The 26,226-nt window shown below is 36.7% G+C and overlaps 1 protein-coding gene across 3 annotated transcripts in view; it reads right to left on the bottom strand.

The window, feature by feature from the left end:
* The window catches only part of PSPC1 (paraspeckle component 1), a 57,867-nt gene that overhangs the window by 419 nt on the left and 31,222 nt on the right, over positions 1 to 26,226 (bottom strand). The window contains exons 8-11 of one of the 3 annotated variants that reach the window (XR_010356394.1): positions 25,691 to 25,860; positions 3,896 to 4,000; positions 1,105 to 1,212; positions 497 to 779 (exon numbers count right to left, since the gene is read on the bottom strand). Coding sequence is in view for 1 of the 3 variants with exons in the window: in XM_064409305.1 (XP_064265375.1) it covers positions 22,336 to 22,521; positions 25,691 to 25,860 (356 nt within the window). In the remaining 2 variants the exon portion in view is untranslated. Of the gene's footprint in view, positions 1 to 496; positions 780 to 1,104; positions 1,213 to 3,895; positions 4,001 to 22,043; positions 22,522 to 25,690; positions 25,861 to 26,226 lie in introns of those variants that run through there. The other 2 variants (XR_010356395.1, XM_064409305.1) reach the window with 2 other exon arrangements.

The following is a 26,226-nucleotide window of genomic DNA, read 5'->3' as shown; positions in this document are numbered from 1 at the left end:
ACATAAAATTAATATTTCTTCCTTCATGTTTTTTCATCTTTTTATTGAGCTACATTAAGACAGCAGGCATTTGTAGCATAACTCCCTACTCAACATCACAGACAACTTACTCCCCTCTGATTAGCAAGCATTTCCTTCCAGTTCTTTTCAGCTGCCACTGGCTCATACCCTTTTTCTCTTGTTTTCATGTTCTTCTAAACTACTGCAACATAAACAATGCACATTACTGCTTTTTCTTTAAACCCCACCACTTTCCTATTTTTTGTCATATATTGTAGGGCTTGAACATTTTTTCTTACTTTTTAAAAGGCTTTTTTTAAAGTCCAACAGCAATCAGTTAAACCAAGGAGCAGTCATTTAATGTATCATTTACTCTTATTATTCTTGTAGAACATACAAACTTTAATCCTTTTAGTTACACCCATTTCCCTTAACATTGCTGTTTCTAGAAAGAAAATCTGCTGGAGTGCAGTCTAGATGAAAAGGGCATCAGTACCTCAGTTACACATCAAAGTAGGCCAACATCAGCTTTACTGTGAAATGCTGGACTGGCACCACCTTCTGTGCCAGAGGCTGAAGACAGTAACATCACACAAGCTGTAACTGGTCTACTCAAGTAGGAAGAGGACTTGGAGCTCACAAGCAGATGTATTCACATTCTTCTCATGTCTTTTCCGAGCTGAGGTATTGGTGGGGGACACGCCACCTCCAGGCTGGGTTCTATTTTGTCATTTCAAACAGCCCTTTTCCCTCACGTCTCACAGGTCCATCCACCTTGTCTGCAAGCACAGAGAAAACAGCTTAACTGAGAATGATCAGTTTGTCCTCCTACCTTCAGCCATGTGTGACAGATTTAGTTACTCTTTTATTAGATAACAGCATTATTTGTTTGCCCAAGAGCACTGAGAGCTACAAGAAAACAAAAGAAACAAACAACAACAACAACAACAAAAAAAAAAAAAACAGGAAAAAACAAAGGGAAAAAAAAAAACCAAACAACCATTCATGCATTAAGCACAAATAGAATACTAACAAACTGAAATCTGAGTACAAATTGTACCATTACAGGAGTTTTAACAAGTGACAACACGATTATATTCTCACCCTCGTGGTCCCTGTAACTCCAAGGTGTAGAGCAGCATTTTGCATGTCATGACAATGTAACAGCTTCAGTTCTGAGGGTGGGCAGCCACCAGCAGCTTCTCTTGAAACCTAATGCATTCAGTGGAGAGGAACATTTCCAAGAAGTTAGTATGATTCAGGCTGAGGAGTTACAAGAGACACTTGAGTGATATCTTCCTTGCAAGTGTGCTGTTTGTCATCAAAGTAGAGCACTTAAGAGTAAAATGGCAAATAACAGAGCAACACATCAGCAAATATAGTTGGATAAAGAGCTGAGAAATGCCAGCAATTTTTCAGACAGCCCTGCTTCAGCTGAGGCAGCTAGATCTCCCTCTGTTCAGGAAGCCCAGGAGCAGGCAGCCTGGCACAATACTTAACACAAATTCCTTAGGCCATTATACTTGGTCAGCCAGATTCACAGTCTGAGGTCCACACACAGGAATGGGGGAAGAGGAAGAAAGGTTCTTATCACTTCATTGAGACAAGGAGTTGTTAGTTAGCCAGTAAAAGGAACACTTGTATCTCCAAGGAACCTTGACCACCCCTTTTTCCCTTCACAGGAAGGAAACTGTAAACTGACAGAAAAATTCTGAGATGCCTGGGAAATCTGCCAAACACTGAGCCATTTGGGAACCTCTTGTACACAGCAGCACTATCATATGTAGTGACAAGCAGGACTGAATTCCAGTGGCTACATGGTCAATACAAAATGTCCTCTGGATTAAAGAAAAAAAATTTGAATCAAACTCAAAAAATTAGGCATTTTCTGTTTTACTTCTACTGTTCTGACAAAGAGCTTTAGCTGTTTGTCTTTTTTAGATTTTGTGAGCAAATGCTTGTAACTTGCTTATTTCAGTAGTCTGGTTTAATATTGCAAGTTGCTGTGTGATAATTTTTATACTGTGATTTTACTAAAACTACAAAATAATGGGACTCCTTAGTTAAGGGCAAAAGGAGAACCACAAAAAAAGGTGTGCAACAACTTTCCCACCTCGTCAGCACCCCTTCCAGTGCTAAGAACATGACAGGGTCCAGGTTAGGGAACACAAACTGGACAAGTCACACGTGCTGAGCTTGATGGGATGCTCCCATGAGTGCTGAAGGAGCTGGCTGCTGGCCTTGCAAAGTCACTCTGCATTGCTGACAGAGTGTGGCAACTGGGAGAGCTGTGCAAGGACCAGGGGAAAGCAAAAGTCACTCAATCTTCAAGAATGGCAAGAAAGAGGAGCCGGAGAACTACAAGCCCACGGAAGGTGATGGAACAACTACTCCAAAAAAACCCATTTCCAGACCAAGAAGGGCAAGAAGGTAAGTGGCAGCAGTCAGCATGGATTTACAACTAGGTCATTTGCAATTCTTAAGGATCCCAGCTGGAGAGCCTCTCTGGTGAGGTGACCAGTTCAGTGGACATGGGGAGAGCAGTGGATATTGTCTGCCTTGGCTTAGGTAATCTTTTGACACTGCCATAGTATCTCCAGTTATCATTTTGATCCTGTCATGATACTGACAGACTACTGATAGGCTCAGTGGACCACGAGGGAGACTAAAAACCAGCTGAAGACACCAGCTTAGAAGGTTGTCAGTGACATGAACTCCTCTTGGACTTGAGTGAATAGCAGAGTATCCCTGTACTGAGGCAGTCCTTTGCAGGATGTTAATTTCTGCCCTGGTTGATAGGAAACATGTCCTCAGCAAGTCTGCAGGTGACACAAAGCTGAGAGGAGTGGCTGCTAAGGCCATAGTGTCATGCCACCATCCCATGATCCCTCAACAGGCTGGAGAAATGGGCTTACAGTATCTCATGAAATTCACAGAAGGAAATGCCAAATCCTGCACCTGGGGAGAAATAGACACCAGGACAGGCTGGAGGCCAGCTGGCTGGAGTGTCCCTTTGCAGGTAGGGACATGGTGGCCCTAGTGAACACCAAGCCCAAGAGCCACCTGGAGCAAAGAGCGCAACCTGACCACAAAGGCATCCACATGGCATCCTGGAAAGATGCCAACACGTGGAGAGAGATGATCATCTGGTCTGAACCCCTGCCATAGACAGGAACACCTTTTACATGGGATTACAAAACAGATAAATTGTTCTGGTCCTTTATATTTCTAGTTCTCTTATTTACTGAGTCCTTTTGCTAAGCCAAACAAACACAGAGGAATTAACACAAGTTTCTCTTGCTTTACCAGTAGAACTTGCAGATCTTGGTCAAATCCACCAGTGTTTAAATTTACTTTTAAAAATAACTGGTATTTTGGAACTACCAGAACTATCAAACTTAGCTGCATAGAACCCCCTTTAAAACCTTGCTGTCAGGCCCATTGAGATGCTGTCCACAGTCAGGGCAGATGGCACTACACACCTGTGTGGCCCAGGCTTCCCAGAGTGCATGGACACCTCCTTCCAGACCACAGCCCTCTGATTAATGCCAAAGACTGTTCAGAATCAGTAACTGCTGTGTTGGTTGCACAAACAATCAGGAGTCTGAATGCAATGTATCAGTAACATCCAGCAGCTCAGACGTGGCATCATATTGACATGGCACTATGCGGTTTGGATGGCTGGCCAGAGCTTGAACTGACTGCTAGAGGCTGTGTGCATATGTTTAAAGTCCTTTAAAAACATAACACATGGCAGGAATTATGCCAGGAATTACATTATCTGAAATCAAGTATTAGTTGAAGTGTAGAAGCACAACTACATCAAATCACAAATCTGAACAAAAAGTTCTGATTCCAGTAACTGCTGGATAAAGCCATATACCTTAATACGTACCTTGTACTAAAACCTGGTTTAGGATTCCCTTTTGTCTGCATAAGGTAGCAGAAGGATTCTGCACAAGCCAGTCTTCATCTGCATTTTTAAGATTTTAATAGTAACCTAAAAAAATAAAGAGACAGTAAATAACTGACATTTCAAGCAAAAGGGAAAACACAATAGCTTCTCATTTCAAAAACCCATTATATATGAAGTAATAAACCATAACAAAACTTCCAATTACCAGAAAAAAATCCATTTATTCTCTACTCATTCTTACCAGTTAGTTCTTTCTCCACAGATTTTATTTCAATTTTTACTACCTCAGTAGTTAAACAACAGCTGTTCCAAGAACATTAACAAGTTCCTAGATTTTCATATTTTTGCTTGGAGTAGATTAACTGCAGTTCTTCTCCGAAGAGCCCCAAGACATTTCCCTTTGGAGGTTTTCTAAAACATATGTATTTCACGTGACAGAAGACATTCTAGGCCTGCCAAGGCACGTGGTGAAAGTGGCATTTCATCCTTCTAATATTAGTGCCACTAAAATGATTGGGATCCCTGCACACAACACTGAGTCATTAGTGACACTTGAGAACTAACAGCTCTCACTGCATTCTCCTCCTCTTTCTGCAGCGTGTAGTTGTACAGCCATTATTAATTAGGGGCAAAGTTATCTATCAAAATAATATACCTGAACTGCGCTGGAGTAAAAAACCATCTCACAACAGAACTGCATAATGCATCATTAAAATACAGTGTAATACTGCCAGCATTAGAAATTGATGCAAAAGTTTAGGACTTCGGTAATTTTACGACTTCTGCAATCGATTGGCTTGTATTTGCAGTAAGTGGTATCCACCTTGCACAGTGTCTTCTCATAGAGTACACATGCAGAACAATATCCAAAGTGTTTAAAATTCAACAGCTCCATGCCCCAGCCATTCAGGCTTCCAAAGAGCTCTCGCCTGTAGACACATTCCCTCCTCCCAGAATTAAAATCGCCTCTCCTCCATAAATGGCTCTGACTTCAAGTAAGATGTGAGCACTGCAATGTTTGACAGGCTTAGCATAATCCCTTATTCAGGAATTCACAGAAACGTGTTGCAGAACCTGAGAGCTCTAATGAAATATCTAGGGAGAAGACTGCCTGGAAAGGTCCTCATTACAACAGCACAAAGGGGTGCAGAACTCCCCATACTCTCAAGTAAAGACTTGTTAAAATTATTTTCCAGCATCTTGAGGTCTTCTTTTGATGACCATACAACTTAGCACACCCTGCAATTTATCACAGAAAGAATTCCTTTGGAAAGCCACACACAGGTTGCACCTTTCAGACTAGCTTCACTTTAGGAGCAGTCCCAAAAGGCAACTCAAGAAGTGACATACGTGTAAATTACAACACACAACCACAAACGTTTACAATAAAGGTAACATTTACCTTATCAGACACAGCTGAAAACAGGCTGAGGCTTGCAGCTCAGAATAAATACCATTTAAAGTTGGCATGATTTAATGTCTGAGTCCTATTAAATCAATTCTCCCATTTGGGTCCTTTTTATGTCCCCTCCCATGCCATGGTGAAGCTTGCTGTCTATCAGATTTCAGAAGTTCAGGGATCTATTCTGTAGCAGACATTCAGCAAGATAGATACTTTCTTCCTAAAGAACAAATGACAGAGCACAGCCCACTAACCCTTTCTAACGGTGTTGATACTACAATCATTTAGCAAGTGAAATGCAGTAATAGCTACAGTGATAAACAGTCAGTCATAGGGAGCTGGCTGGAACTGTCATCTGGACAAGTGTTAGTATCCTGAGACATTACCTCAACATGGTGCAATTAATGTAGCTACTGATAGGTATGCACCCATCTAACAGGAAGGCTAAAATTACCAACTGCACAATTTTCAGTCTGTGTTTTATTATTAAAAACTCCAATAATTACTTTCTCCCTTTCCCCGCCCATCAAGAAAGCTAAAGCATCAAGGCCTAACACAGTCTCTCCAGTTTCTCTAACTGACATTGAATATTACTTTCTCTTTCTTGGCCACCCAGATTTACTGAAGAGAAAGCAGTGAGCCATATTCTTGGCAACGAGTAGGTATTAGTGACATAGTTGTAGCCAAATAAATATCACCTATTTTTGATTACAGGCTCTAAAACCACCTAGTAAGACTGCTGGGAGTGTTAAAATGTCTATAGTTTCTACTAGGAATGTGCCTCTGCACAATTTATTCACAATTCTCCCTCTTCTAAGATCATTCCAACCTCTCTACCCTATATAAACCTGTATAAACTCTACTGTTTATGATTGGCAGTAATTACTTTGTTAGGGCTGAATGCATCCAAGCAGCCAGTGATGAAAAAAGTGATTTCTAAGAGTGAGCTGGAACACAAGAGAAAGTTATTTTCAAAGTAAGAGACTGAATTTTCATTCATATGATAAAGCTCTTCTTTAAATTAAAGCTCAAAGCAGTATGGTAAGGAAAATGAATCTGAACTAGTTTAAAAGGCTAAGAGCATGATAAACATGCCTGTTCTGGAGAGAAGAGAGGCATCACACACAAACAGAGTGGTACTGTGCATAAATTGTGCCATTATGAAGGAAAATTGAATCCCAACTCCTCAAGTGCACCTATCTCGAGTAACGCATCCTCAGCTTAGCAGAGGCTGGCTGTGCGGGACGAGCTCCAGGCTGCCGGCGCCAATTCAGAGCAGGAACAGCTGTGACACTACAACACCGAAGGACACTGCACATTTACCTGGCACACACACAAATTCATGGCAGCTTCGCTGGCTTGACTGACAGAAAAGGTTTTGTGGTTTGGTTCAGGGTTTTTTTTGGTTTTCATTTTTTTAATTAATAGGATTTTTGGTGGCTGCTGTAACAAAGAGTAACAAACCCCCCCTAAGTTTCCCCCTTGATTTTAGGTCTACTTTAAAAATTACCTAGCAACACACAAGAGCAGCACAGGTAAATTTTGACTTCCACTGAAGTGACCACATGGCATTTTACACCAGCAGGCACAGGTATGATTTTGAGAGTAGCAGAACCACTATCCAGCACACAGAAAGAAGAACTCCAATGCCGAGCTGTTCTCAGGAAAACACACAATCCCTTGTGGCCACTTATTTGGGGTTTCCAAAGGGAACCCGAGATGATCCGCAGAGCTGTGTTCATGTTTGCATTTGTTCAGGCTTACCTATCAAAAGGTAACAGATAACAATGTTGGCTGCTGACATACTAACAGAAGATACAGTGCTAGACATTCTTAAATGGTAAGGCAATCTTATCCTCCCCATTCTTCTCTTAGTTTTAACTAGTCTGGCCAAACCTGCTCATCTTTATTATGAGTAGTCCCTGCTGAGGACAATAAAACTATTAGAGACTAAAGCAATTGTTACCTGGCATCATTGCATAGCTGCCAGGGATTATAGGAAACAAACTGCAACACAATTTTTCCAAATCTTGTTGTTTGTCAAATTCTCTTAATAAGTGCAGAGAAGTAGGAGCGAGCAAGCAAGCATTTAAGGGGAAAAAATTTACCAAATTAGAGCTAAAAGAAAAAAATTAAGTTCCTAGAAACAAAAAGGAAAATACTACTTGAGCTAAGCCAACAAGGCATTCAATTCCCTTTGCAAGTTCATTAAAAATATTTTACATCCATTTCACAACTTTCAAGTTACAAGGTGTAGGGTACCTGAAGTTAGCATCTTACACAGAATGAGGAATGTGAATGCAGTAATATTCCTCTTCTGGGATCAGATTTCAAAAAAGAACAAATGGTGGCATTACTAGTGGCCAGGCAATGAACACATGCCAGTGACAATCTGTGATCAAGGGACATTTGTTTCTGTTTTGCTTGGATTGCAGATCTTCACCATATAGAAATTAGATGATTTCTTCAGTATTTAGGGAATGATGAGCATGTCTGAAAGCATTTAAACAGAAGACACAGAAGTTTTCATCTGTACAGCTTCAGCAAGGTCTGAATTCAAAGACACTATAATTTGTAAACAGTGTGTAAAATTAATAAAATTGTTCATTTGCAAGCCATTACATTCCTAGATGCAAGACACAATAGCATCAAGTGAGGTTTATACAAATATATATATATGTATATACACACACATTATATTTTTTGCAAAATTTCGTGCATTGTGAGACAGTAGTCCAAGTCATTACCATAATCCTGTATGAAACAGCAACTAAATAATGTATTTTTTAATACAGCCCCTCCTCTCTATGACACTCCCATTTCAAGTTGAAGAACCTGCAGCACCAGAACAGCTGGCTCATCACTGATTTTCATAATTACCCATTTTACAAATGTTGTCATCGAAGCAACAAACATCTTTCAATGTTTAGATTTTTACTTTCAATGACTGTGTTCATGCTGACCAACTTGGAAAAATGTCCAAGTAATGGTGTTATTTTCTCCATTCAGAACTCACATGACAGGTTACACAGATGTGAAGTCCTGAGCGTTTTGTGATACTTTATCATGAACATCTAAAAAGTACAAAACTGTTGAAGGAACAAGAGAATAACCTTTAACCCTCATCATCTCTTTCACCTAGAAATAATGATGTATAGATGTGACTTCACAAAGAAAACTTAAGAAACCTGACAGATGAAAAGCATCTGAAAATGCTGTACTTGGCACTGGAAGCTACAGTTAAAATTTCACTAGATAGTTCTGCCAGGTTCTGGAAACTCTGAGGTCACCTATCAGAGAAACAGATTTAGAGAAGTCTGCTGTAAACAAGATATCACTAAACCAGCACAGCTAGCACAGAGTTAAGTAGGATCAGTACAGCTCTACTACTTTAACATGTCAGGATACCATTGTGCTACATACAATGCAAACAAATATAAACTTATGCAAGGAGTTAAGAGAACCACTAAGATTTTAGAGATGTTTAAATAGGCATACTTCTATTAAGACTCATTTTTTATTTAAAAAATACTTAAAATTGTTTTAAAGTAGCTAAAATGCGCATATGCAAAGCCTAAGAGACTTTCTCATATCTACTCTTAGGAGTTCTCTCATATCTTAGTTTTAAGATTACAGAAAATCAGCATAAGCTTTGTACTACATAAAAATTCTTATATATAATAGTAATGACCTCACTAGTTTGATGACATTTTCTATCTTCCAAAACCTAAGGGGGAATCTAGTTTCACACAAAACTTCCTATACTGTTCATAGTTCAATTTTCTCTAATTTAAAAAAAAAAAAAACAAACAACACTATTCCTAAGGAATTGTGAAACTCACTAACACAGAGCTTCTGAACTGTTTGCAATTCTGCTTTACAGAACTTCACACAATGCTTCCCATTCCCTCCTGTAAAGTTCCTTACCTGTCATTTTTGCAGCAGGTGCCAAGTTAGGCCAGTGTCCTAACCTCCTCTTCCAAAATAATGACAGCAGAACTGATTATCTTTGTGGGGCTAAAATCTCTGAAGCTGTAAGACTGTGCTGGGGGAAGGGCAGGGCAAGACGTGGTCACACAGTCTTTATTAACAACTCTTTCACTCCAAGAGCTTTCATCTTTGGCATGCTTCATTTGAAAACATAAATTTAACAATACTACCCAGTACATACATCTACATTGAAATGAAACCTAGTAAGGAAGGATTCAAATATCTAAGCATGTAATAGGGTTTCACTGTTAATTTATTCATATAAAGTCTAATAATTTCAAGTTTTGCTTAGATGACAGAATCTTGGACATGTTAATGTCAGAAGGGATCTCAAGAGATCATCTGGTCCAACTCCCCGGCTCAGGCAGGGCCACCTAGAGCCAGGGCCCAGGACTACATCCAGATGGCTTGTGGCATCTCCAAGAATGGAGATGGGCAGCTTGTGCCAGTGTTTGTTCACCCCTCACAGTAAAAATGTTTCCTGATACTCAGAAATAACCCCCTGTGTTTCTGTGTGTACCCATTACCTCTGGTCTTATCAAAAGATCTGTGATTCTTTGTGCAATTAAGTAGTTTCGTTCCTGCACTAACTCTACTGCATGACAACTTCCATCACAGATTACTCTATAACAAATGCAGAATATCAGCTTCTGGCTTCCACCATAAAAAATCATATTTGGTAGAAAACAGAAAATCTTACAGTAGATTTGAAATACACAGGAAATGGAATCTGTATTTCAAGACAAAGACAACAAACAGCATTAATAAATTGCAGGGTATCCTGTAAATACCCCATGTTGGTATACTGACATAGACTTACCTGTTTCTGAAAAAACCCACAAAGCAATGTTGAATAAAGGAACCATTTCTCTATTTGCTACTCTCTGCCTGGCAAGCTGGGACTCAAACTTGGCTCTTTGTCCTTTCCTTGCACAACTGGACATATTGCTGATGCTGCACTATCAGGATTTATTTCAGCTTTGTAGTACCATTGAATGCTGTAAATTCTATGTGCAGCATTCCTTATTTTAGTAGAAGTCACTACTACCTGCAAGATAAAAGCTATTCTTCCCACCCAAAGTGAAATAGCTTTCTAAGTTCATATCAAACACTTTTTAAAAGTTTTAAGTTCAGCTGTCATACGTAGAGCAAAGCGAACACTTACTAACTTGTGACAAAGAGGACTGAAAAGCACTATATTAGAAATAATTTCAAGTCTGAATAACAGATCAGGCATCTTAGTGAGTGTTAGGAATACTATTAACCATTCCGCCATATATCCCCCAGAAAGTCACTCCAGCTGGTTACCATTTCCTCCAACTGAGAGCAAAATCCAGGCCTCAATGATGACACTCCTTTGCACAGGACTAGGCCAAGACCACAGTGTGAGAAGTGAGGAACTCCCTTTTGATATCATCTTATATACAAAGGCAGTAACGTGGCATCATATTCAAAACTAAATATTTTTAATCAAAGAGACTGATTGCTGGTACTGTTTTTCATCATAGCTCATTCAGACTTCAAGATGCAAGCTTGCACTATAATTCTCACATTAAAAATACTAATTTACAAACAAGCTATCAAAATTATCTTGGGTGCCAAGTTTGTAAATATCAACACATTAATGAGAAAATGGTTACACACAGACTAAAACGCAAAAGCTGTTACTTCAGTTACCTGTTTGTAACTTTTGATGTACACAAGTAAAAAACATCCATTCTAATACACTACAAACATTACTTGCAACGTCTTGAAAAAGAAACTCACTTAAGCAAGCAGCAGTTACTCCAAAGAAGTCTGCATTTCAAACTGAAGTTCTGCATCCTGATGCATCCATTTCTTTGAAAGATTAACAGAACATGTACTTGTTCTCAGATTCTTTCACACTACTTGTTACAGACCACCTTCAAAGCAGTTTACTCTCCTATTCTCCTCAATATTGTTCTGGTCTTCTCATAACTTTACTTCAATCTTATTGAACAACTTTTACACTTACTTTCATTCTGGACTCCGCAAAATCTTGTATCTGATCAGCACCCGACTGATAAGTATGCCCTGACAGGTTATATTTATGCCTAAAGTTTGAAGGACTCTAGTTTACATCAGCTGTGAAAGCTAAAATAAATGCAGATGTCCAAACAGTTTAAAGACGAACCTCAGAAAATGGAGTTAGAATAAAATCCAAGTATCTTTATTACAAACTTAGGGAATTAGAACAAAATCCAAAAGATTAATTTTCTGTAACACACCTGGAATTATTAAAGTAATTTGTCTCATTGACAGTACAAATGTAACTAGTTTGTATTTTCTGTATTTTCTTAAGTGTCTACTCAAACTTGCCCAGATCAATACCTCACTGAGAACACAACTTCCATTAATGAAAAGCAATATTTGGAAGTGCACTCTAATGACTGAACAGGTATAAACTAAGCTGACTACAGCTGATAGGAGCAAATGCTGATTTAAGCACCCCATGATGACACCACTCTCAACCACAACAGTGGTGGTTGTCATTACCTGAGAGAATTTGCTAAGGAGAAAGACAACTTTGAAAAGCATCTGCGCAGCCATAAATGAACTTCATTAACTGGGCCACATGAAGCAACTGCTGAAACAACCAAAGGCACTACCATATTCCAAGTCCTGGGAAGGCTGTGACAATCATGCAGTTGTACACACACCAACTCAGCAGACAAACTTACCTAAGATGCTGACTCTTCAGCCATTCAGCTTTATCACTGTGGCAAGATAACTATGTTCTTCATAAACTTAAATCCTGATAATCCTATTCTTGGTTTGTCACAATTAAGGTAAAGATAATATTTTCCTGCCATAAGAGCAGGACCAGATTTGGCAGCACCTGTTTCTAAGCAGGAGCTCTCTAAAATTGTGACAGAAGTCCTCTGCTGGGAGCACTGGTACTTAAGTTACACATATTTGAACTTCAGTCCTTTTCCAGGAAATTGTGTCCTGTATATTTAGCATTTCCCTGCATGCCATTAATTCCCCTCTATTCCTTTAAGGTTATGTAGTCAAGAAGTAAAGATAGAAGAAAATACACCTAACTCCCCAATAACATTACTCTTCTTAACTTAATAAAACACAGGCTTTCAGAATTACTTTTTAAAATTAAAACATGTATTTTATTTGAATGTTTACACTGAATTAGTTTTGTTTATAGCAGAATTCTGAAACAACATTTAAGAATTTTAGATGAAGTTTGTAAGAGTCATATTTGAGGTTTTTAATTCTATGGTAGTTCCCAAATTATTAAAAGCTGCAAAGTGAAAGATGAGATAAAGCCACCTATTCCTGCTCTTCCACAATAGTATCTCCCACATCTGTAAATCCATGAAGAGAATTTATCTACTTTTAATTTTCTGTATTAGTATTTGCACACATCTGTGAGTTCAGAAAGAGTAACTATCTATTAAGTTCTCATGTATTCTGTCACTTCATTATTGCGTAATTACACAAAAGAAAAATGGTGAAATGAAATTAATCCAGAACAAAAATTTTTGCCCCCCCTTAGAAAGACACAAATCCTTTTTAAAGGCACAACAGGTTAAGAACACATACATGATATATACTAACAAAACACATATGAAGAGGTATGTAACAACTTGTCAAATCATAAAAGCAACTGGTTTTTACTACGCATCTGACATATTTCTCTTGCTTTAAACCATTTCCATCAAGTTTAGTGTTAGAACCCCCAAATAAAGTTTCATACAGCTCCTATCTTCCACATCATCAGGAAAACATAAAGCCTTTTACAACAAAAGAAAACCTAGAGTAAAGAAAAGGAAACAAAATCCTAAAAGGAATGGATTATGATAACCAAAGCAGGCCGGTGACAAGTACCAAATATCAAAAATTTGGCCTGATCCTACAGTCAGTATGTCACTTTACATCCTCACATCACTTCTAAAGCTTGGCAGAAGCTTGCACAATTTTCAATATAATTGGAGTGTAAGGTTAGAGTTAAGACACCATGTCCTCAGTGTCTAACCAGTAAATGATTTAGAGCTCAAGTAAGACCTCTAGTGAAATCGTTTTCCCACATTCTTTAAAGATACATCATTTGGCTTCCTTCACACTGGACAGTTTTAAATATATAAGACAGTTAAAAAAACCAGTAGATTTTTAAGCAATCATATAAAGAAGATTCTACAATACCAGTTTTCCCACGCAGGGAAACCAAGCAACATCCAAATAATCAATCCTTTACCCTCTTCCATATATATCTAGGTGAAAACTTTCAAACCAGTATTTCTGTGATTACCACAGCAATAAAGGAGAAATGCAAGTTCAGCATCAAGGTTCTTGGCACCGAGTTTTAAGACATTGTTATGCTCAATATGTATCAGCTCTTATCCAATCAGGCTTGAAGGCACAGCAACACATCACCAGTAAATACCAACACTTGAACTACCCTATTTCTGATATTTATACTACATGCCATGATCTTCAGCAAAGTAAATGTGCCAAAACGAACCAATTCTATTTTTACAATTTAGCAATGAACTCAAAACTGGATGAAATATGATAAATGATATTTCTTTTTAAATCTTTGTAACAAATGGGCACAATGTAAAGAGTAAAAAATGCATGCCCAAGAACATAATGGAACAAAAAACAAGAGTATGATTGCTTCACAAATCTGTGCTTCCTCCACCCCCACCGCACCCCCAGGGGACTGGTTAATTCAGTATTTAAGTATGAAACTCAAACAAATTATTTTTCCTTATGTTTAATACAACTTGGGGAGTTAAGAGTACTATTCAGAGCAAGCACTGAGACATTTGTGTTTAATTTACTGTCTTGTAAACATGCTTAGGATTAAAACCAGGCAGAAATTAAACGTTTTGTTTTAACCTTGAATAATGATCCTTAAGTGTGCTGTAAGCAGGAAAAAGTCTAGAATAATCATGAAGAAAGTATACCATGTAATTTTATTCTCCTGAGTCTGCTGTCATTTTAGAAACAGTAAGAAGCATCCAGGACTTCCATTTACTTTCCTAATAACCACTTTTTCATTACTTGCTACTTTTCCCCCACATAAAGTAGAAAAAGTGGAGAAACATCCAGAACACCCGGAGTAAACACAAGTCAGAAAACAAGCTTATCAATGAAAAACCCTCCTAAACAAATTATATAATACTAAACAAATGCTCTGCTACTCCCCATCTATAGACAGTTCTATTCATCAGTGTGAATAATATATGAAACTACACAAGTGTGATGCAGGAAAAATGTCAAACATGGATTAAGTGGTATTACAAAAACTAAACCAACTATAACATGGCAATAATAAACTGACACATAGCCTAAAATAATTTTAGATGTACAGCCATCCCTGCTGCCAAGTTGACAATTTTCACTTTTAAACCAGCAATTCAACAGATGACAATTCTTCCATACATTTTCTTTAAAACTCTTGAACATTCAGTTTTTGAATTGCAGTAATTGCACTCTTCACACACCAAGGCAAAAACTTTTATTTTTATGATTTGGTACAGATCTGGTTCTGAAAATGTCAGATGTGGAACTGGTACTGGTACAATGCTAAGTTCTACAAACACAATGTTCCACACTGAAACAAAACTGAAGATGAATTATTATTCCATTATTACAGGCGTGTCTCCTGGGAAAAGCTTTTTATATGAAGTTGATTATAACTGCAGCTGTGGCTTACCTTTCACATGCTCTCTCCCTTAAAAGCAGAAGGTTATATAGAGAACAACACAGTGCTATCATGTCAAAGGATGAAGAACGTTAGCATTTTAAAAGACCATTTTTCCCATCTTTGTAATGGCAGTTTTTATATTTTCTTCCAAGAAAAAGTACATGTGAATAGTCTTCCTTCTTTTTAAAGCAACTGTGTATATCATCTCTCCTGGAGAAATCATGGAGAACACTATTTTCCATTTTTTTTACTGGCTTGCATGTAACCTTCTTGGTAACTGCAGAAAGTGAACAGACAGATCAAGCTCACATAAAATTTGGCTCAGCATTTTAGTGGACATTTTTTTCTTCACAGCTCGAAACGCGTGCCCTCTTGGCCCAACTATCATCACAAATGTAACCATAACCACGTTATTCAGACACCTAAAGCCCTCAACACACTCTTTTTGCTCTAAAACAAATTTCTTCCAAACTCACTTAATGAGAACATTTATTGACCTACTTTCTGTGTCTGCAGCACAAATAACCCTATGTATGCACAAGTATGAAGAGTCTTGCTCTATTGCCCCTTCTTGCTCTTCTTTCCTTCCACAATGAAATGAGCAGAACCAATAATTCTCACTGAGTCTCCTTTACCTGCCTTTACCTGGGTCTCCTGCTCACTGCCTGGGGACACAGAGGGAGCAGGACCAAGCAGCAAGGAGAGCAAAAGGCTTTTCATATCAGCAGCAAAGCATCAACTGGATTATTTTAAATATGCACACAAATATTTCAAATTCCCATTAGCATACAAATATTTAAAACATTTGTAAGCAGCCTGGCAGATCAATTCAGCTGGCAGTTCAAAGACTGCATTCTATACTACTGCAATAGCTGGTTTATGCACTGTTTTTTCATGCAATTTTACACTATATATATGTCAATATAAAAATATTGACAACTCAGTAACAATAAATAAATTTAGTAGAATAAATCCTTTTATAACAAATAGTAATAGAACTTTTTCTTTAAAAATAGCAACACTTGAAAATGACCAGAACATCAAGTGCTAACAGGCAAAAAAATTACAGAAAACCGTTTTGTTCTTTACATCTTTTTATATTTATTTTCTTTTCCACCTTGCTTAAGTATATGGGGTTATTTAAAGTGGGAAAACACATTTTGCTTGGGGTTGAGTTGTACACTGAGGTATTCAGGGTTTGGGGATTTCTTTGGGAGAGGTATTTTGTTTTGTAGGGTATTTTTTTCTTTCTTTCTTTATCTTTAACTGATAATAAAATTAGTTTCCCTGTCACATAAAAAAGTTAATTACAGTGAATTAGGGCAAAAATATTAATGAAAATACCTTAATCCCATCCCATCACTACTAATAGATATGCACTATTTCATTTTTCTTTACCATGGTCTTCTGTTTGGCGCTTCTCTATGATGCACTCAGATTTAAGACTGGATTCTCACTGTCTTGATGAGAGGCTAACAACCTTAAAATCAGCTGTTACATACTTACATGGTGTGTGTACACTGTATACAGTGGCTGTATTCAGCCACAAAATGAAGTCCTACACATCAACTTCATAAAAACAACACAGAAGAGACATATCCAACTGCAGTGATCCCACCCTACAACCCAATAATTTAAAAATATTTTTAAAACATTAATTCATTTTGGTTTTTCTGCTATTCTTTGGCCATCTGCACAAAACTAAATTCAGTTTAAAAAATCCAAGACATGAATGTAACTGATATTTCCACCTCTTCTATTAAAAATTACTTGGTTTGTGGTTTTCATGTAGAACAAGACTTAAAAATTATTTCTGTGAATCTGATGTAGATATAAAATTAAACCACACTTTTCTCACTTTTATTACATTACTTTATTCCCTCTCTCCCATTTTATTTTTCAATTTACATACAGGACCCTCCACACTTATTCCTGTTCAAGGATCTATGCAGTTTTTACTTAAAGTCAAGAACAGTATCTTTATTCTCACTGCCATTCTTTCAAGTCAAGCACTTAACGTCCCGCATACAATTAGCATGTAAATTCAATCAAATTATACAGCTATGCTTTACTCTACAGAAATTGAGACATAAAAGCACACTAGTAAATCTAGGAACAATGGAAGCTCTAGACAAATCATTCACCCAGACAAATGGAAAAACTTTATCCACATGTGTATGTAGTAACACAATCCAGTTCCTTTTGAATCCCATACCTCTTATTATCAGCATTTTATTCTCCACCCAAGGGACCACATACAAATCACTTGAATTTTTACCCATGTTTACAAAGTTGTTTTTTTTCTTTCAATGTGATTTGTGTGTATAATAATCTTTACATTAGAGCAGAAGGTTTTTTTAATAGTTTTACCTGTAAGCATGCTGTGCTTATCTCTGAATGGTTTTCTGAATAGCTCCTTCAATTAGGAAAAAAAAGGCTGCTGTTCCAACCAGAAGAAACTTCTCACACTGCTTTTAAAAGTCAGGCTGAGGTCATTAATAAGGATGCCTCCAAATTTCACTTATATTAACTTTCAGAGTATCTTAAGGAAGTTCAAGATGGAAAAGACCTATTAAAATCTATCCCACTGAATATGAACACATTGAGAATTTGTTTCCATGCATTTAAAAACATTAAAAGTACTGTTTTCATGAAAATTTCATGTTCAGTTTATTTATTCTACAAGTAACATTTTAGACAATTTTATAACTAGCTTCAGTATTTCATGGATTACTGTGAAAACACACCTGAAATGCCTACAGCTAAGATTTTTAAAATACTTCATGGGGAAGCACCCAAAACTATCAACAAAACACATTAAACTGGTGAGATTGCTAAAACTACTTTACAGTGTCTTTGGAAAGGTAACAAAAGCAACACAAAAACAACGTAATGGGAAAAATGATATCTGACATTGGGTATTCCAAATTTTTAGTCAATCCTTTTATTGTTACTAAGTTCTTACATTTCAGTAAGTGAATTTTTAAGAAAGCAAATGCTTTCAGGTTACTACAGTTCAACATTTGCCACCAAATTAGCACTGAATAGTCAATAATCTTAAGTAGTAATGTCTAACCTCTGCATTTCTCATAGGACATACTGACTCTCTCCTTACCACGGATGAGTCTGGAAAGTTTGAACTGATATTCCCTCATGGTAGGAGTGAGCTAACAGCCCATGGAAAGTACCAAACTCCAAGATGAGCATCTTAGTAACAGCACAGTGCCCATATTAATAATTTGAGGGCTCCTGAGAAGACAATTAGATTGCATTGGAAGTATGTGCTCTCTGAAGTCCCCCACTCCTGGCCACAAGCACAAGGTAAGAAAAGATGCTGCGTGCAGACTCTAAAACTACCCTGGATATGCAACACTAAAAGTCTCAGGAGTGGCATTTAGAACCCCTTCACATCTGTGGTCCAACATAAACTGACTCTAGTTGCTACCCTGCATTCTGTGCTAGTTTAGTAGTTCGATTATGCTTTAGGAAAGCATATGATTATGACTCAGGAAAGGAAAAATCATGATCCAACTTCTTATAAAAATAGATAAATTAGGAAGTATACAAAAATTTGTTTCTGCAACCTACTTAGGTAAAATGAACTTCATGCCACCAGAGCACACCAGATAATTGCTGAACATCTCACCTCCATTCTCCCTTCAAAAAGGCCTACAGGGTTTTGGTGTTCATTTGAGAATCTACCTTTAGATTGGTTATTTCAGCATTTTTGAGCCAAGTTATCTCAAGGTAGATTGCAACTGTTTAGCAAGACACAGTTCATAAATGTCACTGTTTGTGTTTAGTACCCTTCAAAGTATTTGTAATTACAAATAACTCTATCTGAAATCAAGAGTGGAAAAGAGGGAAATTAATTTGGTGAATGTGGCAGCATACTTTATATTAGAATGCTCCTCAAAGAATGCATACTATAAAATCCTACTGGCTTATGCTTAAAATTAAATTAATTATTTAGTTCATACTGTCTCCTTGCCATCTATTTTAAATTTTATTCTAGTAAGAATCTCCAGCTTATTATTATATCTTTATGTACAACTGCATTAAAAAAATATGACCAACAAATAAAACAACTGCATGTCAGGAATTTTCTTTCTAGGTAATCCACAGTAGTTCGTGATTCTCTTAGGAAATTAATACAGTAAAGTACATTAGGATTGCCACGAACTTTCCCAAGATATCAATGTGCTTTATCTAATGAACACATTGGTCAGAACAGTGTATAACTTAAATGAAATAGTAAAGCTTTGTTATCTTTAAGTACCAAAATTGTATCTCACTGGAAAATTAGGTAGTTTAGGAATATGAAACTTCAGGAATAATGTAAAAGCTCAGTAAGTACATTATAAAAGTAAGTGCACTGTAGTTGGCAGATTCACAGATATTCCAAGCCTGCATACAGCAGAGTGTCAGGAATTCACTGTACTTTCCAGTCAAACAGTGCAAATGTAGTTAAAAACTTGAGTACCTGTGTACACAGAAAAAATAAACTGCTCCACCAGATGAGGATCAAAAAAAATTAATCACTTTAGCAGAAGGGCAAAACCTTTATGCAAAAACACTGGTTGGCCACATCTACACATTTTTAAGAAACAAATTGGGCCCACTCCTTTTTCAATAAAAATAGGTGCTTATTGTATAGCCAGGATCAGTTACTACCACATTTGGCCAAATGAGAAGCACTGCCTTTAGAGTTAAGCTAAGCAGCCCAAAGAAAACTTTAAAGAGCTGAACATGGCAGCATGTCATCAGTTATAAAAGGCAATCTTCATTAACTCCTTACAATCTGCCCAAAAATACATTTCAGTATTTTTTTGTTAGGACTTGTTTCACAGACATTTAAAACCAGATTAAATTATTTTCTGCAGTAAGGACAGCTTACTGCTACCATGCAGCAGAGCCATCTAAGTCAGAGGTTTACAGGAAGGGCAGGTCACAACTGTGGAATGACAATCACTAACGTTAAATAAAATCTACAATAACTTTCAAATACATGTATACCTCCACTTGCTACCAAAACCACAGTGCAACAAACATGCACTTAAAATAGCATGAAGCTGGCACAGAAACTATGAACGACTTCTGTAGATTCCATATATTTAATGTTCTTCTGAAACATACTCGGATATTATAAGGAGGAGGGTTTACATAGCTAAGCAAATATACAGGAGTTAGCTAAAAGGCCTGAACAACACAGACTTCTCCTTTAAAGAAAATTAACCAACCTTTTGAATCCAGTTTAATTAGTACTTAAAACATGTTCACTGTACAGGTTTACAGTTGAGAACTACCAACACACACCAATACTTCCTCAATCCCCTAAAAAAAGTCATGTACAATGGCAGAAAATATTAGAAAAAAGTAATCTCCTATTTAGACACCTTTCTAGATACCAAATGTAAACTGCATTTTCAACTGCATAAAGGACACTAGAGCAGAGAGCCTAACTAGTTGCCACATGCAAGCACTAGTTTATAGCAGTGAAAAACCAGTTATTTTCCCAGATCTTGTGGTTTAGGACCAGGAAAACCATTTGCAGTTTGGTCAAGGTTTACTTTAAGAATGAGTGCTATAATGTAATACATATACCAAGGGGAAAGAGTATTCCAGACTAAAGGTAACTCAGTACTGTATTACAAAGTGTGGCATGTGTTAAGTCAAGCAAAAATGGCAACATTAAAGACAACTAAAAGGAAAATGCTTAGCAGGTACAGATGTCACAAGTGAGGAACTACATACTAAGTTGCACTAAGGCAACTCCTGAATTGTATGAAAATGGGATCTTAAGCCATATAACATGGGCAATTTAAGTAACAGTGTATTTCCAAAATGCCAGCAATATTGCTTGTCTTGTTAAGGTCAAAATTGAATCCACCAAGCCAATCACTGCCACATAAACAAGTAACACACAAGCCCTCTCTGCTCTTTGCATTCTATGCTGAGCTATGTATATACCATCTGGGTGTTATTAGGGCACCAGGTTATTTCAGTTTTTAACAAATATAGCATCACAATTCATGCAGATAAAATGTAGTTATGTTTACCTCTGAAAACGTACATCAACTAATAAAAAAGAACACTATTATTTTACAACTATTTTGCACAAGAAAAAGAGTAATAGTAACTAACCAATATCCCTACTTACTTGCCCTTACAGGAATAGAACCAATAGGTCTTTTCCATCATCTTCCAAGACTGACAAAACAAAATCATAATAAGCTTCCTAATAGCTTTACTACCAGTTTTATCTTCAAACTCAATCAGCAAATCTACCCTGAGTTGTGCTGTAAATGGGATTTTCCAAATTCCTTGTTCTGTAAAACCTTTTTGAAGAATACTCATGTGCAATCCTTCCAAATGCGTATTACTGAACTATAAGTGAACACTTATTTTCGCTGGAAAACATGTATTTGCTTCCTAATTAAACAGTTACTCATTGATAACAGACTTTTTTTTTTATTCAAACCAACCACTAGGGAAAATGTATACTTATTAATAATCATGTGCAAACACAGAGGAAAGCTTTCAACCAGCGTGCAGAAATTTCTCCTTCCTTGCAATGGGAGATACTTTAACCATCAGCAGAACACAAAGATGTCACAACCAATCTTCTCCTCTATAAATATGGTTGAGGTAAATTCACTCATACTGTTATGAATAAAGCATACATAGAGATTCCTTTCCAAAGTTGTTTTTTTCCCCTCCCCAAGTTAAATTTTCTAGTAATTTGTCTGACAGATAACCTCTGTTGATAAGCCTACCGTGACTAAGTTTGCAATGGTGGATTGAGATGCAAGGACACAGCATCTTTGAGAACACTTTGTATAAAATTTTATGCTCCTTTAAAGTCAAAACAAAAGCAGTTGTGTTTTAATTTTTTCATAGTATGTACTGCACCATGCAGTTCAGCTAAACACTATTAAAAATGGAACTCTCTTGATACATAGTAGAAACTATGTAAAAATGAAAATTATGCCACTTAAAATAAAGCATAAAATTATTACTCAGTATTAGTAATAACATTCCCAAAATCCTTTCCAGTGATTTTTGTTTTATTATAATCAGATAACTGCACGTTTTACAGCATAGTCACACATTGCATTTTTCTAGAATCACAAACACATTGCCTTACATAATGATCCGCATCGTTTCTGCTCTATACTACAAAGCCTATGACTGAATACAAAAAAAGTTTTACAAAAGAAACAGTTTTAAAGGCTACAATAACAATAGAACCGTTTCCAGATAACAGCTAAAATTATAAAGGCATATCACTGTATAATTTTACTGGAATTTCTAAAACAGTAAGGAATGAATTAAGGTTTAATATCTGCGACGCTTGTTAGGTCCTTCAAAGTTGCCCCCTGGGTTTCCTCTACCAAAGCCACCAGGTCCACCACTCACGGCACCTACACCACTCATTGGCGGCTGAGGAGCTTCAGAGCCCGTTCTACTAACCAGAGGTGAACCCATCTGGGATGGGCCTCCTTGAGGGAATCTCTCATTATGCTAGCACAAGTCCATTTGGAACATGCCAAATGTGAGTTACAACAAAAACCACAAGTGATGTTGTCATGGAGTTCAGCGGATAGTCCAGCAGAATCAGGATCACACATAGAAGGAAGAAAGGAGCAATTCAATTAGTTATTATGGAAAAAGAGCTGGAAATTAAAGAGTGCTAATGTTATGCTCCAACTTTGTAAATTAAAAATTAAAAACAATATTTAAGATCGACTGTGGTGCTGAATGTAACTTCATCCTTACAGGCACATCTGAAGCAATACATATTCTCTATGTAACAGAGGAGACAGCAAACAGTTTTTTATCTGAGCCCTACTGTGCCTTACATACCAACTACAAAGATTCTCCCTTAAATAAATAAGACAGAAAAACATTGTTAAACTAGGAGGGGAGGAAATCAGCTTTTGTACTTCTAGACCCTGCACTTATTCTTTTAATAGCCTTAAGACTTCTATACCCACATACATATGGATATTTCAAGTCCACATTACCTGGAGTTAGCCTTTCGTATGGCACTTAAGAGATCTTTGGTTAAGGCTTTTAAAATTCTGAAATTTTGTCCAAACAAAACTACATTAGTGACAAAGCGCGTAATTTTGGATTATTCTTAGTTTATTAAAAACCCTGTATGTAACTAACGCTAATTCTGAAATATCAGTGTAAGATAAAAATCCAATTAATATTCCATATTTACTTTACTTGGCTCTATGCTTAATATTAATACGGGTATATATCCTGGTACAGATTTATTTGCTTAATTTCTAAGTAAAAAAGCATCCATCTGAGCACTTACAGTTCAGTATTTAAGCCTTTAAAAATAGAACCCCACATGGAGAAATTTAAACTCAAACTATTAAAAGCACAGATGCATGGTACAATCAGATGTGGAAATAACTCATCATTCACCAGTTAAGGACAGTTATGCTTTCAGAAGAAATTCCTTCTGTACAGAGACCTACATCAACTCCCCAGGTATTCAGAGTTCAATAAGGACATTTAAGACCAGCACTTTATTCACATGCCTGAATCAGAAAAGAATTCTTCTGAAAGCCTAACTCCAGTACCAGTAGTAGAGCTCAGCAGCTCTGGAGTCTGCTAATTCATATATATATATATATATATATATATATATATATATATATATATATGCATACACAACTAAAACCCCAGCATTTTATCTACCTAGATAAAAGTACATGCAACCTAGATCACGGCTGTATATACGTGCATTATTTCAAGTGTAACATTGTGTATGAGAATGGTTACTTCAAAACCTGCATAAAGATCTACTACTGAGCTAAAGCACCTTTAAATCTGTAGCACTGGGTAAAAACCATTTTAAAATTGTCTTAATGCATGCCAGCTTGTTAGCAATGGATATGAATTTCAACAAGTAAGTTATCAGATACTCCTGATTTCTTTTACGTTATTTGATTTTTGGACAAAAAGTCAAGTCCTCTTTCCAGTAAGAATCCCTCTTCCCAGCTAACAAGAAACCTGCTGTAATTAACTACCTACATTAGTAAGTGAGGGAAGCTACTTTTAAAATGTTACATTTAAAGACAATCCAGGTTTCAAAAGACTGTGAAATAAAAAGGGAGATTGCTACAACTTTCCCTTCAAGGCTTCAGACAAACATCCAATTAAAAACATTAAATTTGTAATTTATCAAGCATATTCTTTGTTTCCCTCAGTGGGAAATAACTATTACAGTGTTTTACTAGATAGCCCTCAAAGGATCTTTAAGTGTCTTTCTAACAATGGCAATAATACAATAAGGCTATGCCTTTCTGTAGGGGCCTGACGCCCCAAGTTAAAAACTTTCCAAGACAAAAATGAAGAAAAAAATAAAACCTAATTTGTCCTTCAGAAGCATGCATAAGAAAATGAAAGGAAGAAGAATTTTTTTAAACATGCATTTTGAAGTGTCAGTATATTTCCTACATTTCCATGCCTGGAATGACTTTTTGTAGAAAAACAACAGTTTAAGTTAGATACTGTGATTTATGATACTACATTCTTTTCCACACACCTCTTTTTCAGTGCCTACATAATCACAAGAGATAGTTCTCAAGGTGACCAGTAACATAGTGGTCCCCAGCAAAAGCATTTCCAAATCCAGTATTTTGCGAATAGCATCCTCTTCACTTTGTGAGAAATGACACAACTGATAAAATGAGCTGGCTCCTACGATGTGAAATAAGATCCTCTCCTTTTTATTTGGTAAAGACCAGACCCACAATGTATTTTGTGCAAAATCGAAATCTCATTTTCTTCTATGGAACAAAGGATTTTGTTCCAACTTCATTATACATATTGCTCAATCACAGAGAGGTACTGTTGAGAAGGTATATCTAAAAAAACAGAGCTACAAAATGCTTCTGTGTTCCAATAAAACTGTAACAGAATAACAATACTACATATTCCTTTATATCACACCATCACTAATCTAGTATCAGAACAGTACTGAAAAATATGTAAAAGTCAGATTTCAAATTATATAGTTGTTTCTCTACATAAGACATTACAGTTAGGAAAAGTGACTGGCTATGAGAATAAAGCAAGAATGGCTAGTGCTTTAACTGCACCCCAATGGCCTATCTGCTCTTGATTAAAAATCCCAGGCATATAAAAGACATTCCTATTATCCAAGGCGATTGGGCAATATTATTTCTCCTGGATTGATATAACAGTTATCAACAGCTGTTGGCTACTGATTTTCTAAGTGGCACAATTACTGTCAATCTCATGCGTTTAACAGTGTTAGAGAAGAAATATAAAGAACACTAAAGTCTCTTTAAAAAATTAAATAGTTTACACAAAGATATCTTCACACTTGGCACCCTCCAACATTTAACTGTTCATCAAAAACCCCAACAAGCTAATTCACAGAATTTAGTTTTACTAAAGAAAAGAACAGCAGAAGTCTAAACTTAAGAGATTTTTGTTCCTAAGGGAAGTATGGTTTTCAAAGTAATATTAAAAAATATTTCTCTTTCCCGTTGTAAATTATTTGCATGAAAAGGTTTTATCAATTACTTTTAACAGATCCAAAACATGTAACGAATTCTTAATCAGCGTGAAAATACCTTTGGTAAGAAAAATAGGCCATGAGACATGACAGCTATTCAAAGGAATTAAATTTGTGATACATTACCACTGTTCCATTATCTGGCATCATTGGTGTTCCCATATTTGCAGCTCCTTCTGGTCCCATGGAAGGACCAGGACCCATTGCAGGGCCAGGTAAAGTTCCTCTGTTGTTCATATTCATACCCATCATTGGAGGAGGGCCTTGGTTACCAGCAGGTGCTGGGCTAAACGCATCTATGCAAAACAATCTATACTTAGAGCTGTCCTATCTTAATTTTACAAAAAACAAACAAACAATTTACAATATTTAAAAAGCCAAATGTACGAGACTTCAAATACTTGGATAAAAATATATTCTTTGAGACTGTACATTTATCTCAATCATCTGCTTTTAAACAGATTTTATATCATCTCTATTATTCTGCATTACATAATTTGCCTCATGTATTTGAAAATCTCAACCTTTACAGCTAAATACAGCTGTACAGTTTTTGTGCAGGAACCAAATCATTCATACTGCATTTATATGGAGTATGCACACCACAAATTTGCAAAAATCTCAAGTGATTTTACAAATACTGGCAGTTATAAGGCAACTTG

The sequence above is a fragment of the Passer domesticus genome, chromosome 2, assembly GCF_036417665.1.
Source record: "Passer domesticus isolate bPasDom1 chromosome 2, bPasDom1.hap1, whole genome shotgun sequence".
Taxonomy (NCBI): domain Eukaryota; kingdom Metazoa; phylum Chordata; class Aves; order Passeriformes; family Passeridae; genus Passer; species Passer domesticus.
Note: the sequence above shows the minus strand (reverse complement) of the source record. Positions and strands in the feature narration are given on the sequence as shown.